This window comes from Apium graveolens, chromosome 2, assembly GCF_009905375.1.
Source record: "Apium graveolens cultivar Ventura chromosome 2, ASM990537v1, whole genome shotgun sequence".
Lineage (NCBI taxonomy): Eukaryota > Viridiplantae > Streptophyta > Magnoliopsida > Apiales > Apiaceae > Apium > Apium graveolens.
Window position 1 is genome coordinate 37306420 of NC_133648.1, and position 14036 is coordinate 37320455.

The window sequence follows — 14036 nt, forward strand, 5'->3', positions numbered from 1 at the left end:
CCATTAGGTATCTATTGGATTCTTTCCTTTAGGCTTGGGCACCAGCTTCCATACATTATTCCTTTCAAATTGGTTTAGCTCCTCCTGCATAGCTAATATCCAATCAGGATCCAACAAAGCCTCTTCTACTTTCTTTGGTTCTTCCTTGGAAAGAAAGCTGTTGTATAGACATTCTTCCTGAGTTGCTCTTCTTGTTTGAACTCTAGAAGAAACATCACCAATGATAAGCTCAAAGGGGTGATCTTTTGTCCATTTCCTTTGTTGAGGTAGATTAGCTCTAGATGAAGAAACCTCATTGTTGTCTTGATGTGTGATTGAGTTTTGATTGTTAGAAACTCCCCCTACGTTTGTGGATCTTTGATTTGAGAAAGGGGAACTTTCTATAGGTGATCTATCTTGACTTCCTACTCCTTTTGATAACCCGACGGATGGTGAATTTTGAGTACCGACGGATGAAGCTGGTTGTCTCCCGATGGATAACACAGATTGCCTCCCGATGGATGAAGTATTATGCAACTCGACAGATGTTGAGTTTTTTGCTTTATTGGTAGTAGATTTATCTGCATTATCCTTAGATACTGTTTCTTGATCACTTTCATCATCACTGTCATCACTAACCATCTCCACATTGTCGAATTTGAGGCTCTCATGGTAATCTCCATCTTTCAGTCCTTCAATCTATTTATCATCAAACACAACATGTATTCATTCCACAACAATGTTGGTTCTTAGATTGTAGACTCTGTATGCTTTACCAACAACATGCCTAACAAAAATTCCTTCATCTGCTTTAGCATCAAACTTCCTATTTTGATCAATTTGATTTCTCAGAATATAGCACTTGCAGCCAAACACATGAAGAAAATTTAGAGTTGGCTTCTTGTTCTTGAACAATTGATTGGGAGTCATGCATCTGGCTTGATTAACTAAAGAAATATTCTGAGTGTAGCATGCACTATTTACAGCTTCAGCCCAGAAATATGTTGGCAGATTAAATTCTTCAAGCATTGTCCTTGCAGCTTCAATAAGTGATATGTTCTTCCTTTCCACTACTCCATTCTGTTGTGGAGTCCTTGCTGCTAAAAATTCATGCAGAATCCCATTTTCCTCACAAAATGCTCTCATGACAGAATTCTTGAACTCAATTCCATTGTCACTCCTGATTCTTCTAACCTTGAAATCAGGATGATTATTGACTTGCCTTATGTGATTGATGATGATTTCACTAGCCTCATCTTTAGACTTTAGGAAATATGTCCAAGAGAACTTTGAGAAATCATCTACAATTACTAGGCAAAATCTTTTCCTTGAGATGGACAATACATTGACTGGTCCAAACAAATCCATGTGAAGCAGTTGCAAAGGCTCTTCAATTGTTGAATCAAGTTTCTTCCTGAATGATGCTTTAATCTGCTTCCCTTTTTGGCAGGCATCACACAGTCCATTCTTAGAAAACTCCACTAGAGGAATGCCTCTAACCAGTTCTTTCTTTACTAGCTCATTCATGGTCTAGAAGTTTGAATGGGATAGCTTCTTATGCCATAGCCAACTTTTATCCTGACGTGCTTTACTGAGAAGACAAGTTACAGATTCTGTATTAGATGAGTTGAAATTAGCTAGGTACACATTTCCTTTTCTCACACCAGTGAGAACCACTTTGTTGCTTCTTTTATTAGTCACAACACAGGCTTCTGAATTGAAGGTTACTGAGTTGCCTTTATCACAAAGCTGGCTGATACTCAACAAGTTGTATTTGAGACCATCCACTAAGGCAACCTCCTCAATGATGACATTGTCCTTTGAAATCAAGCCATATCCCATAGTATAACCCTTGCTGTCATCTCCAAAAGTAATACTTGGGCCAACTCTCTCCTTAAACTCTGTGAGCAGGGTAGAATCACCAGTCATGTGTCTTGAACAACCACTATCCAAGTACCAAAGATTCTTTCTGTTTCCCTGCACACATCAAAATCAAATCAAGTTGATTTTGGTACCCAAGTTTCCTTGGGTCCTACCTTGTTAGCTTTCTTTTTCTGTTTCTTAGGCTTTATCTCATTTGACTTAGGAATTTCAGATTCATCCTTAGTCATTTGAGTTGGGCCTTTGAAACCATTCATTCCAACAGAATTATCATTCATATTATGACTAACAGGAAATGACATGCTATGTGCAAACATGTTATTCCAGTAAGGCATGCTAAATGGCATTTGTGGCATACTATATGCAACATAATAAGGATTAGGTGTAAATGACATATTAGCAAACTGTGCATTCATGTTCTGTGTAGACATAGCATTAACAGGCATGGGAGGCATGGCATTTATGTTAGGAAATTGAGGTTGCACAGACATGGAAGTAGGCATGGCAGGTTTACAATTAACAGACAAATGATTTACACTACCACACTTGACACAGACTTTTCTAGGAGCATATTTATCAGGAGTGTAGTTATTGTGTTTGTTAATCCCTACTTTACCATTCCTATTATTTTTCTTTTTGGTCTCTGTTTTTACCTCAATCTTTTCAAGTCTGTCACTTAACTGTTTGACAGTCATGTGACCAACATTAGCCTTTTTCCCTTTCTTAACTTGACTCGATTCTCCTGAAACAAAGTTCTTGGAAACAGACCCATACTTCTCATTCAGCTTAACAAGTTTGGCTTTACTGATAGGCTTGCTCACAGCCAACGGATGAGGATTTTCATCATTCGACGGATAACACTTTTTGTTATCCGACGGATGATCCTCATCATCCGTCGAGTCTACATCTGTAAGCACTTCATCTACCAAATTAGGTTCTAGTTTCTCTTTATTCTTTTTCTAGGCTTCATCATAGAAAGACTCAATTCCTTAAACTTTGGTGATTTGAGCATGGACATCCCTGGATGTTTTCCAAGCTTTAATCACCTCTTGTTCACGCTCGAGCCGCTTCTTTAAAATTTCCTCTTTCTTCAAGGACTCAGTTAATTTCTCCTTGGAAATTTTACACTTAATTCTCAATTTTTCAAAATCAATAAACTGAGACTCAAGCACATTATTTCTCTCACTCAAAAACAAATTGTTTTCTTTGGTTTTAGCATTTTCTTTAGTAAGAGACTTAAGTGTAACACGCAAATGATATAACTCTGTAGACATGTCATTTATGGCATCATTACACTCAATTCTAGATAAATGTGCAAGGTTTGAGTAATTACCTGATTACTTGAAGAGCTTGTTTCCGTCTCATCAGACTTGGCCATTAGGGCTAGATTGACATAGCTGACATCTTCATCTTCATCCAGACCATGCTGCCCAGTCATTTTCTTGTGTTATGAAAGTCCTTTTCTTTTGTTTGAGCAACTCAAAGTATTTTTGCTTATAATCCACTGGCTCAAACTTTTTCTTACTGGAATCTGACTTCCTACACTTACTGGCAAAGTGCCCTGCCAAACTACATTTGAAACATTTAAATTTTGATTTATCCACCATGTTTCTATTTGGCTTGGCTGCTCCAAAGTTCTTCTTGAACTTGAGCTTGGCAAATCTCCTGGAAAGAAATGCTAGGTGTTCATCAATGTCTTCCATGTCATCTTGGCTCAAAGAATCTTCACTTTCTACTGCAAGCCCCTTGCCCTTGTTCTCACAGTCCCTTAAAGTTAATTCAACAGCTTCCATCTTCACTTCCTTCTCCTTTTTCAACTCAGCAACTAGTGCAATGGATCCTCCTTTCTTCTTTCCTCTCTCCATCCTTTCATCCTGCTCTATTTCAAGCTCATAGGTTTTCAGGATGCCATACAGTCTCTCCAAAGTAAACTCCTTATAATCTTGTGAGTTTCTTAATGAGACTGTCATTGGTTTCCATTCCTTTGGAAGAGATCTAAGGAATTTCAGATTGGAGTCTTTTATCTGATAGACCCTTCCATACAACTTTAGAGCATTTAGTAGTTTTTGAAACCTACTAAAAATGTCAGTGAGAGACTCACTTTCTTCATTGTGAAAATGCTCATATTGCTGAATCAAGAGCTGCATCTTGTTTTCTCTAACTTGCTCAGTGCCATCACAGATTATCTGTATTGTATCCCAAACATCCTTGGCAGTTTTTCAGTTGATAATGTTGTCAAACATATCTCCATCAACTCCATTAAACAGGATGTTCATGGCCTTTTTATCCTTCCTGACTTGTTTAATGTCAGGATCAAACCATCCATGCCTTGGCTTGGGGACTGATGGCTCGTTTCCTGTTGCTGCTCTCATTGGAACATGAGGGCCTCTTTCTATGCAATCAACATAGGCCTCATCTTGAGAAAGCAAATAAAGATGCATCTTTACCTTCCAATGATGGTAATTATCTTTATCCAGAAAAGGGATCTTGACTCCAACATCCTTCTTGTTTATCTTGCTGTATTATTTTGATCTTTAAACTCTTTGTAAGTTAAGAGCTTGCTCTGATACCAATTGTCAGTCCCTTAAAAATATGACAAGAATTACAGAAGGGGGGTTGAATGGAATTCTTGAAACTTTTTCTTGACTTAAAATGTTCTAACTCGAATATAAATATAAGTGTATTGATTAGCACAATGCGGAATAAAAACTTAAGTGAATCAAGACACAAGTAATTAAAAACAAGAGTCTTTAAAAACTTTCTGGTGGATTTGAATGATTTCACCAGAGATATATATTATATATCGAGAGAACCCTGTGTGCAGAAATGCTCACAGCTGCTTACAACAATTGAACTTCTAAGACTACAGAGAAATGCTAAAAATCCTGCTTACAAATGTTTCTCTGCTTTCTTGCTTAGATCGATAGTGTCTTAGTTGCTGCTACTTGGTTTATATATCACCAAGATTACAAAGTAATAAGACAAGATAATAAAACAAAAACTATCTAGTCTATTACAATGCTACTCCATTACTCTATTCCAGCATCTTTGAATATCTTCATAATAGCATGGAAATGGCAATACTTCTTTGTTCTCGAAAACCCAGTTGAATAGGCTACCACATTCCATTTGCATTCACTTGACGCATGTGACTGTGTTGTCACTGTCAACAGATATTTGAATTCTTTATCCGTCGGGTTCATGATCATCCGTCGAGTTATTGATCATCCGTCGGGTTGTCTATTTGATCATCCGTCAACTTCATTGTAGGTTATCCGTCGGGTAGCAAACTGGCACTTGACTTCATTTCATTTATGCAGAATTACAAGACACCATCTATGTACAATTAATCAACCTATTCTGCATATCTAGTTAAAGTCAACATGATTTGAATACTACTTACAGAATCTATACAATGGTGAATGCAGAAATGTGCTACAGACTTATTGTTACATAAGCTACTCACTCGATGGATAATAAGTCATCATCCGTCGGGACTATAATGAGTCATCAGTCGGGACTATAAATCTTATCCGTCGAGTGCTACATTATTTCATTAAGTAAAATCTACTAAGGTGTTTTGTTCATGAAATCATCAAGTACACAACATATACACAACAGTTTAAATAACCAAGAGAGAGAGAGAGAGGGAATATCAAGGGGCTAGAGGTTTGATTTATTATTAAGTGCAGAGTTAACTTAATGACTTAACCAAAAATATCATATTGAAGCACGTCCCCCTAGACTGATTTGCAATGATGACAATGACATATATTCATACATGCACATTTAGCAAATAAATTCACTTAATTTATCATGCATATAATAAAATACATCAAAAACTCTCAACGTAATATTTCAACAACATTTAGGACATATCAGGATTTGATCAATATACATCAGGATTTGATCAAATATTAAAAGAAAATTATTTGTCCCAACTAACCATACCAAGTTCATTGACAAGCTTTGTAAATGTTGCTTCAATTAACGGCTTCATGAAAATATCAGCATGCTGCTGATCAGTAGGAACAAAATGAAGCTCAATCATTCCTTACATGACATGCTCTCTTATAAAGTGATATCTGATGCTGATATGTTTAGTAAGAGAGTGTTGCACTGGGTTACCTATCATAGCAATAGCACTTTGATTATCACAATAAATAGGAATTTTAGAAAATGATAATTCATAGTCCATGAGCTGATTTCTCATCCATAACAACTGAGCACAGCAGCTCCCAGCTGTAATATATTCAACCTCAACAGTTGAAGTAGAAATGAATTTATGTTTTTTAATGAACCATGCGACTAATCTGCCTCCCAAAAACTGACAGCTCCCGGATGTGCTCTTCTTGTCTATCTTGCATCCAACAAAGTCAGCATCTGAATAACCACATAATCCAAAATCAGCTTCCCTTGCATACCAGAGACCAAGTGAGACAGTACCCTTGAGGTATTTGAAGATTCTCTTCACTGCAATAAGATGTGGCTCCCTAGGATTTGCCTGAAATCTTGCACACAAACAGGTGGCAAACATAATGTCTGGCCTACTAGCCGTTAGGTACAAAAGAGGACCAATCATACCTCTGTAGTTTGTGACATCAACTGTTGTACCTTCATGAGGATCAAGCTTTGTAGCAGTTGCTATAAGAGTAGTTGCAGCTGCACTTTCTTGCATATTAAACCTTTTCAACAAATTCTTTGTATACTTTGACTGATTAATGTAGATACCATCATCAATCTGTTTAATTTGCAATCCTAAGAAGTAACTCATCTATCCCATCATGCTCATTTGATATCTTGATTGCATCAAATTTGAGAACTTACCACACAATTTTTGATTAGTTGATCCAAAAATGATATCATCCACATAAATTTGAACTAAAAGCAGATCTTTACCTTGATTCAAATAAAATAAATGCATCAAATCCTGACGACACATCAAATCCTGATGACATCTAAACACAATCAGATCCTGAGCTCCTCCTGATCATTGAGAATCGGCACGCAACATTTTAGCTAATAAAAAGAGCCCGTTGGAGTGATTAAAATTTTAGATAATAGGTATATTAGTGGACATCTAGCAATTTTAGCTAACAACTAGGTTGGAGTTGCTCTTGGGAACTATTATTTTAATAATATTTTTAAAAATGATGTCGAAGAGATTAGGCCATCTCCAAGAGTGGCCTATTGACCTAAATTTGGACCGATTTCGGTCAAAATCTACCCAACAGTATCTATTGCTCTGTTCCAATATACGCTAGTGAATAGTGTCGGCCTAAAGCTCTGTTCCAATATACGCTAGTGAATAGTGCCGGCCTAAATATAGGCCGACACTATTCACTGGCCTAAATCTTTTTGATAATAAAATATTAACTTTTTATATTTGTTATGGATAAAAAACTAAGGTTATTATTTGCTGTATTTATTACTAAGATTCGGGAGCTCAAGGCCTTTAATGGCTGCTCTCGTGTTTCGTAGCTTAATTCTGCCTTTACGAGATGCCTACTTATCTCTGTGAATTAGAGAATCAAGCCAAAAAACGTAGTTCTGATTTGTGGGGTGAGGCCCCTTATATAGGTGTGGGAGTCCTTGAATTGGACTTGGTATAGGAGACTTGGTGGTCAAGTCTCTGAATTAGGATAGACTTAGGAGTCCTAGGAAGTAGGAAGCTGACTTCTTATCTCATGAGGTTCCTTGGAGGCCAATCTACAAGGATTTATATTCCCACTAGGACTTATCTTAACAGCTGTTTTCCTCCCTTATTTATTAATTACGAAATTAATAAATAATCAGGGCTTTTGGGCCTTCTTTGTTCCATCAGGCCTGATCTGGTCCATCATGCCTGATCAATGTGTTGACCTTTTTGGTCTGAATGTCATACATCTTCTTATTGGGCCTAGCAGCCCACACCTTGCAATATTTAATTATACAATCAGGATTTATTTATCCCTATCAATATTTTATATATTCATGAGTTTTTTGATTGAATGTTATTATGTATATTAAGTAGTTTTTAAATATATTTTTTAATTTTCACTTATATATAATAGTTATTTAACAAAATTATATTTTTAATTCAAATTAATAATATGTTTGATCGAAGATGAACGTGATTTGAGTGCTCCAATTGAAGAGCTGATCGAAATTCCAAATCCAGAAGTTGAGACGGTTGAAAATGATGAAAATATTCGATATCAACAATTTCTTGGACGATATTGAAAAATAAAAAATAAAGAAACTCATATTGCTCTTCGAGATGCATTAATCGAGCATTTGTGGGAACAATATACTAATTCGGAGTAGTTCAATATTTATTATTTTTTATTGAAAGAGAGAGTTGTCTTTATTCAAATTTAGGCCAAAGACGTTGGCCACTGTGGGATTTCCCTTAAATACAGATGCATACGATTAAGAGCGTGCGTTGTCTGGATTTAAAGTTAAATAATTTTGAACTCCAATTTAAAATTTTCATTTCCCGCTTGCGCAATGTCTTTGCCAGAAGAAGACGAATGGGAGCTCATCAACGACGATGATTTCGTCTACAAGCGCAAGAGCCCTCGCCTCGATATCACTGTCACCCCTTGTGCTCCACCACCAGATCCACTTGTTGAGGACAACAATTTAAAGAATCGGAAGAAAAATGCTCTGTTGAAACTTAAAGACAAGTACCAAGCAGAGATTTTTCGGTGGGAACTTTTTTCAAACACCTTGAGGGACTTAAATTTGCAAACCCAGAATGTTGAGAAGGGGTTTGAGAAGTTTGATGAGGGCCAAAGGGAAGATGAGTTGTGGGTTGAGTTTTCGGGTTTTAGCCGGTGTGGTCTTGTTGATGATCTTCTTGCTCAGGTAGTTTCAAGATCTCAGCTTTTTTGCTAAATTTGACTTTTTAAAAAAAAAAAATTAAGGGACTTATTTTGTAGTGTATGGGGGCATTTGTGTTTTAATTCTTCGGTAATTTCGAGTTTTGGGTTGTTTGTGAAATTGGTTTTTTCTTGAATTGATGTTGTCATTTCATTTTGTTTTGTCGGGTATCTTAGTTTTGGTTCTTGATACACTTGGTTAATTGGGTGATTTTGAGTTTGGGTCTTTGTGTGATATTGGTCTTTTTGCTGAGCGTATATAATCTGATTGTGTAGTTTTATCCGGTATTTTCTGTTTTAATTCTCGATTCACTTGGTTTACCAGGTAACTGAGTTATCGCATTTTGGACCTCCCAGTTTGGTCTTCGTCGCCCCGTGAGCTCATGAACTCTCTGTGTGATGAATGATCAGGTTAGTTCCTGAAGGAAAGAGCATAGCAAGTTAATCACATCATTGTCAGCTTTGAAAAAAGAGAATCTTGCTATATATTTGGTTTATATACAATGTAGGCGTAGATTTTAACTGCAGGCAGTTATGACAGAGTAGTTGTTTTTCTTTAGACAGGTAGTTGTATGTTAGTCTCAACTTTCGGAAGAAAAGAAAGTGTACACTTGAGTTGGTGGAATTCTAAATATTTGCATTCCATAATCCTTTGAATATAAGTTGTGAATTGTGATATAAATCTAATCACCTCTTTAATTGTTAATTGGAAATAATATTATTATGTTTCGGACTTTTTATAAAAAGAATATTTTGTGTAATGTGCCTAGGCGTCCGCCTGATTCTGCCTAGCATAAAAAGCTTTTTTCTTCTTCAAGTAATTATAAAGTTCCTAATAAGCTCGTGCGGCCTACAGTTTCTGTTGTAGTGCTATGCTAAGCTGTACAATTTTGTGTTTGAAATGGTTGCCTACAAGCTAATACTTCAGTTCTAGACTTAAAATTGAGGTAATTTATCCTCTGTTCCATGTACAATGAGGTGATTTATCATTGTTTTGAGCACAGGAGAAGACATTTAATTTGGGTTGGATTTTATTGTCTGACTGTTTGAAAATTTTATATATTTGGTCAAGATTGCCATTGATACGTTTTTCCTATTAATTGGATTGAGTTTAAACGGTTAAACCTTACATGAAAGCAAATACATGCACGGAGAAGCTCAAATTAAAGACAGACTGTAAGTATTTTTATCTCCTGCTTGTTTGGCATACTTCCCAAGAGTTATCATCTATGTATGATAGTCCTTTATTGCTTTCACTAGACAGAAGCATTCCATGTTTGTTTTGTTTCCACATTTGCTAAGATTAAGCTTTCTTTTTAGAGCAACTCCAATAGGGGTGCCAAGTCCTATGTGGCATGACACTCGTGGGTGCCAATCTGTTGGAGTGTCAAGGGTGCTTGAAGAGTGCCGAGAGAAGTGGCCAACTTCTGGCACACTCTTGGCACCCCCTCAAAATAGCTAGTGTAAGAAATGTATATATAAATCTTACCTCTTCAATTATATTTAATTTATTTATTTATCTGGTGTTGATTTTATTTAAGTTAGCGTGGGGACTATTTAAGCACCTTGAGAGGGTGCTAGCTATTGGAGTTAAAGGGTGCCAACTTTGACATGGATGAGTTGGCAATGGTTGGCACCTTCAATGGGTGTCTCTATTGGAGGATGCTCTTAGAGGCTGTCATGCCTAATGTACAATATTCTTTCTAGTCATTTATTAATCGGATGTCATATTTATATAACATACCAATTATATTTTTATTTGCAATAGATATAAATTTTATTTTTAGAGGCTGGCACATACCAAGTATACATTATTCTTTGTAACTATTCATTGATCAGGTGACATTAATTTGTAAATTTATGATAGTACAACATGTATCTTATGAATCTATCTTTACAGCCAATGTGAATAATTTAGGATCAGAACATTACGGATTTACCTATTAAGTTTAGGTTCTCCTTGTACTTTCTACCCCCAGAAGGTTGCTTAGCAATATGCAAATCTTGTTGGGTGTATTAATTATTGCATCCAGCTTTTAAAGTACCTTTATTTTCTGGAAAAAAGATACCATTTGACCCAATCCTGAATATAAAAGAGCAATCTAATGCATAAATATATGGCATTGTTATGTATTTCAGTAATAACCGGATTGCAATAATATCTATTAACAAATTAATAATTTCACATTCTTCTTTTCACTAGGCTGTGAACTATTAGTGTTGCAGGAATTATAAAATACAGTGTCTATTGTTTTAAATTGATGGTCATTTGAAAGTTTTGTTTGATAAATTTCTTGTGGCATCAACTAAATTGAGTTCTGTTGTTAAGTGAACAAATTCTCAAATGTAGGGAGGTGTTGATAGGTTTAGACATAGCTGTATTTAGGTGCTCCACTAAATGGATCATTAGTTCATTAATAATTAAAATAAAGTTTTCTATAATATATTTTTGTTCCTTTGCATATTTATTAGCTGATATGAATTTACTTGTTGGACTGTAGTTGAATCCGATGATTTTCTTGACCAGGAATGTAACTGGTTCATCAAATGCTCATGAAATGATATACCTGTCCATCAGAAATAGGTAGCATTCAATTTCTTTGCAAATTCCTAAATTTTGTATGTTTTTTATTAGTTATTATTGAAAGACAAGCTGAAAGGTGTTAATACAGGATATTTAACTAGAAATTATATGCACAAATTCACTTCAAAAAGATCTGGTATCACGTGAGTAAGCATTCAAATAGATTTTGTTTATAATTTTGAGAATGTTTTCTGGTTCAACCTGCAATTATATTGATTTTCTCTGTTGCATATGATTTATCGGCTTATTTGTCCTCCATGTTCAAGAGTTCATGTTCTTCTTGACATTTTCTTTCTACACCTATTGTGACCGGACTTATTTAGATCTTGGATTCAGTAGTGGCAAAGCAAAGTCTTTCTATGGGAAACAGGCTTTTTAGGTGTTACCTTGGTCAAATTTGTTGGTGATCAGTCAGGGTTAAAGGTGGCTACAAGACTAGGTGAATTCTTTGAGAAAGATAAACATTGGTGATGTAGTTGGGTTGGTATGCAGAACATGGTGTCAAACAAGACTGCGGAGAACAATGCAAACCTTGTGAGGGTTTATAAGAACACAGGGGAGAAGTAGAGAATCCTTTTTGGTTATCTAGCAATTGTATCTGATTTGGACAATTGATCAGGATACAAAGGGTGGAAATTGCGAGCATGAGAGAATAGAAGCCAATTGAGTAAATCTTGGATCTAGACTAAAGGTAGAAAAGTGTATCTTTTCTTAGTCTCTGTTAATGTGCAGGGTATTAGAACATCTCCAATAGTTTTTTAACTTGGCTCTTAACCAGAAATTTGAGAAAGAAAATGATTTTTCTTGCTTCCAAGAGAATCTTATTGGCTTTAAGAGTCTTTTCTCTTTTCTCACTTTTAAAAGTTTCTTTCCCACTCTTAAACAATTTTATATTATCTATTCATGAAAACAATTTCTTTCTCTCTTCGCTATTTTTTGTCCTCTATGAATTTAACTTCCATTTAATAAAAAAAATTAATAAAGAGTTAATATAAAGAATATAACACACATTAACTCACTGGGAGCTAATATTATATATTATATTTAGAGGAGAGATGAGGAGTCTCTTGGAGATGCAATTATTCTTTAGGGGCTGTTTACTTGTAGAAAAAATTTCCATTTTTCTAAAATTTTCTGAAATTTTCATTTCTAAGAAAATAGTTGAAAATTGAGAGAATATGTTCCAAATCCTAAACTAATACATGGTCAGTTTTTTGTCTTCTTAAAAACATAATATAGATGACAAGATAATTTGAGTAAATATATAGAAGAGCAACTAATAAAATAATTTTAACCTTTCACATTTTAATTGTATATACGTATTTCTTTAACATGTTTAAAAGATTTTTTTAGATAAAATATAATTAAAGATGACAAATAAAGTATAAAAGCAGTCTTTTAAAATAGGTTGAATAATGAAACTTTCTAATTATATGACTCTAAATATATAAAGATTTTATAGCTTTTATTAAATATTTCAATTAATAATTATATACAAAATTTTTAAAGAATTTTATACGAAATAACTCATAACTAAGTTGTAATCAAGAGTTTCTTCTTTATTTTTTAAACATATAAGTTCTTAGTTATAATATTATTAAGCTTCCTCTTATAATGTAAATTTTAATATTAATCAAATTACAAAATATTTGTTAAAAATTAAACTATTTTGAAATTTTTATTACAAATATGTATTACACTTAATTTAAAAATATCATATTAGATTATAAAAAAATTATAAGGTTCATAAGTTAAATTAGTAGTATATTGGTTGTTTACTATTTTTTTTGTTAACTTTTAAAGTAAACTTACAAAATTATCAATTGATCATATAAATTTAAAAATATAAAAAAATAAAAATGTTTGTGTGGTAAGTATTTAAGTGGGTTAGGTGTTTAACCAGAAATCATGTTTATCACTTTTCTAGAAAACATCAAAATGTTATTTTCCACACTTTTCACATTGTAGTTATAATTTGGAAAATACGGAAACCGTGTTTTCTATTTTTCCAGTTTTTTATTTTGAAAATTTAGTTTTTGAACATATTTTTAATTTTCCCAATTTTCTTAGAAAAATTTTCTGGAAAACAGTTGAAAGAAACATACCCTTAGTTTCTTGGTGGAAAATGATGAATTATTTGCAATGAAGTTTTTTTTTTTAAAATTCGTATAGAGCTTCTGCATTGGCCCAATAATCCATCTTCCGGTGTGATTTTTCAAATTCGGGTATGGCAAGTAGGGTATCCCCATCTGATCACATTGAGACTTGAGAGGGTGAGCAACTTAGCAGTTAGCACACCTTTTTATTGTCTGTGTATTTTTTTTTTGAGATTTATCTTTGATGAACTTGTATTTTTGGAGACATCATCCTTGATGAACTTGTTTTGTTGAGCACAATGGAATTAGACGTTAATCCTTCGAGGTAGTTATGTTGCATTTGTTCCATGATTCAAGTAGTGTCCTTGCAATACTAAACAAAAAGTAATAAAAAAAAGGTGCCTGTATATTTGTTTTAATACTTGATAAATCCGTGTAGGCATGTAAGGAGCTGGATACTTAAATTATCAATGGGCCCAAATTACCCATTAAGGCAGTTGGACTGATTGCCTTTACTGGGCTTATTAGTTTATACCAATTACTGGTTCTGTACAAAGACTAAAGACGGTCATATATATCACAGCAGCCCTCTGGAATTCCAGTCAACAGACAATATAATTTTATAATTGAAAA

At 34.4% G+C, this 14036-nt stretch overlaps 1 protein-coding gene across 2 annotated transcripts; it reads left to right on the forward strand.

The window, feature by feature from the left end:
- Window positions 1-8209: 8209 nt before the first annotated feature.
- LOC141707298 (uncharacterized) lies at window positions 8210-12105 on the forward strand. Of its 2 annotated transcripts, XR_012569027.1 has the most exons (3): window positions 8210-8709; window positions 9049-11307; window positions 11631-12105. XR_012569027.1 is itself a non-coding variant. In XM_074510384.1 (2 exons), the coding sequence occupies exons 1-2, from the start codon at window positions 8350-8352 to the stop codon at window positions 9100-9102; spliced, it is 414 nt and encodes a 137-aa protein (XP_074366485.1). In that variant the 5' UTR covers window positions 8210-8349; the 3' UTR covers window positions 9103-12105. The 2 variants fall into 2 exon arrangements, 1 of the variants encoding a protein (XP_074366485.1); XM_074510384.1 differs by having other exon boundaries at window positions 9049-12105.
- The last annotated feature ends 1931 nt before the right edge of the window (window positions 12106-14036 follow it).

Bases quoted from the DNA above. Each gene is read 5' to 3' on its own strand.
- LOC141707298 (XM_074510384.1), top strand. From the start codon at position 8,350: ATGTCTTTGCCAGAAGAAGACGAATGGGAGCTCATCAACGACGATGAT. The intron at 8,710-9,048 runs GTAGTTTCAAGA...TTGGTTTACCAG, and splicing joins TTGATGATCTTCTTGCTCAG to GTAACTGAGTTATCGCATTT.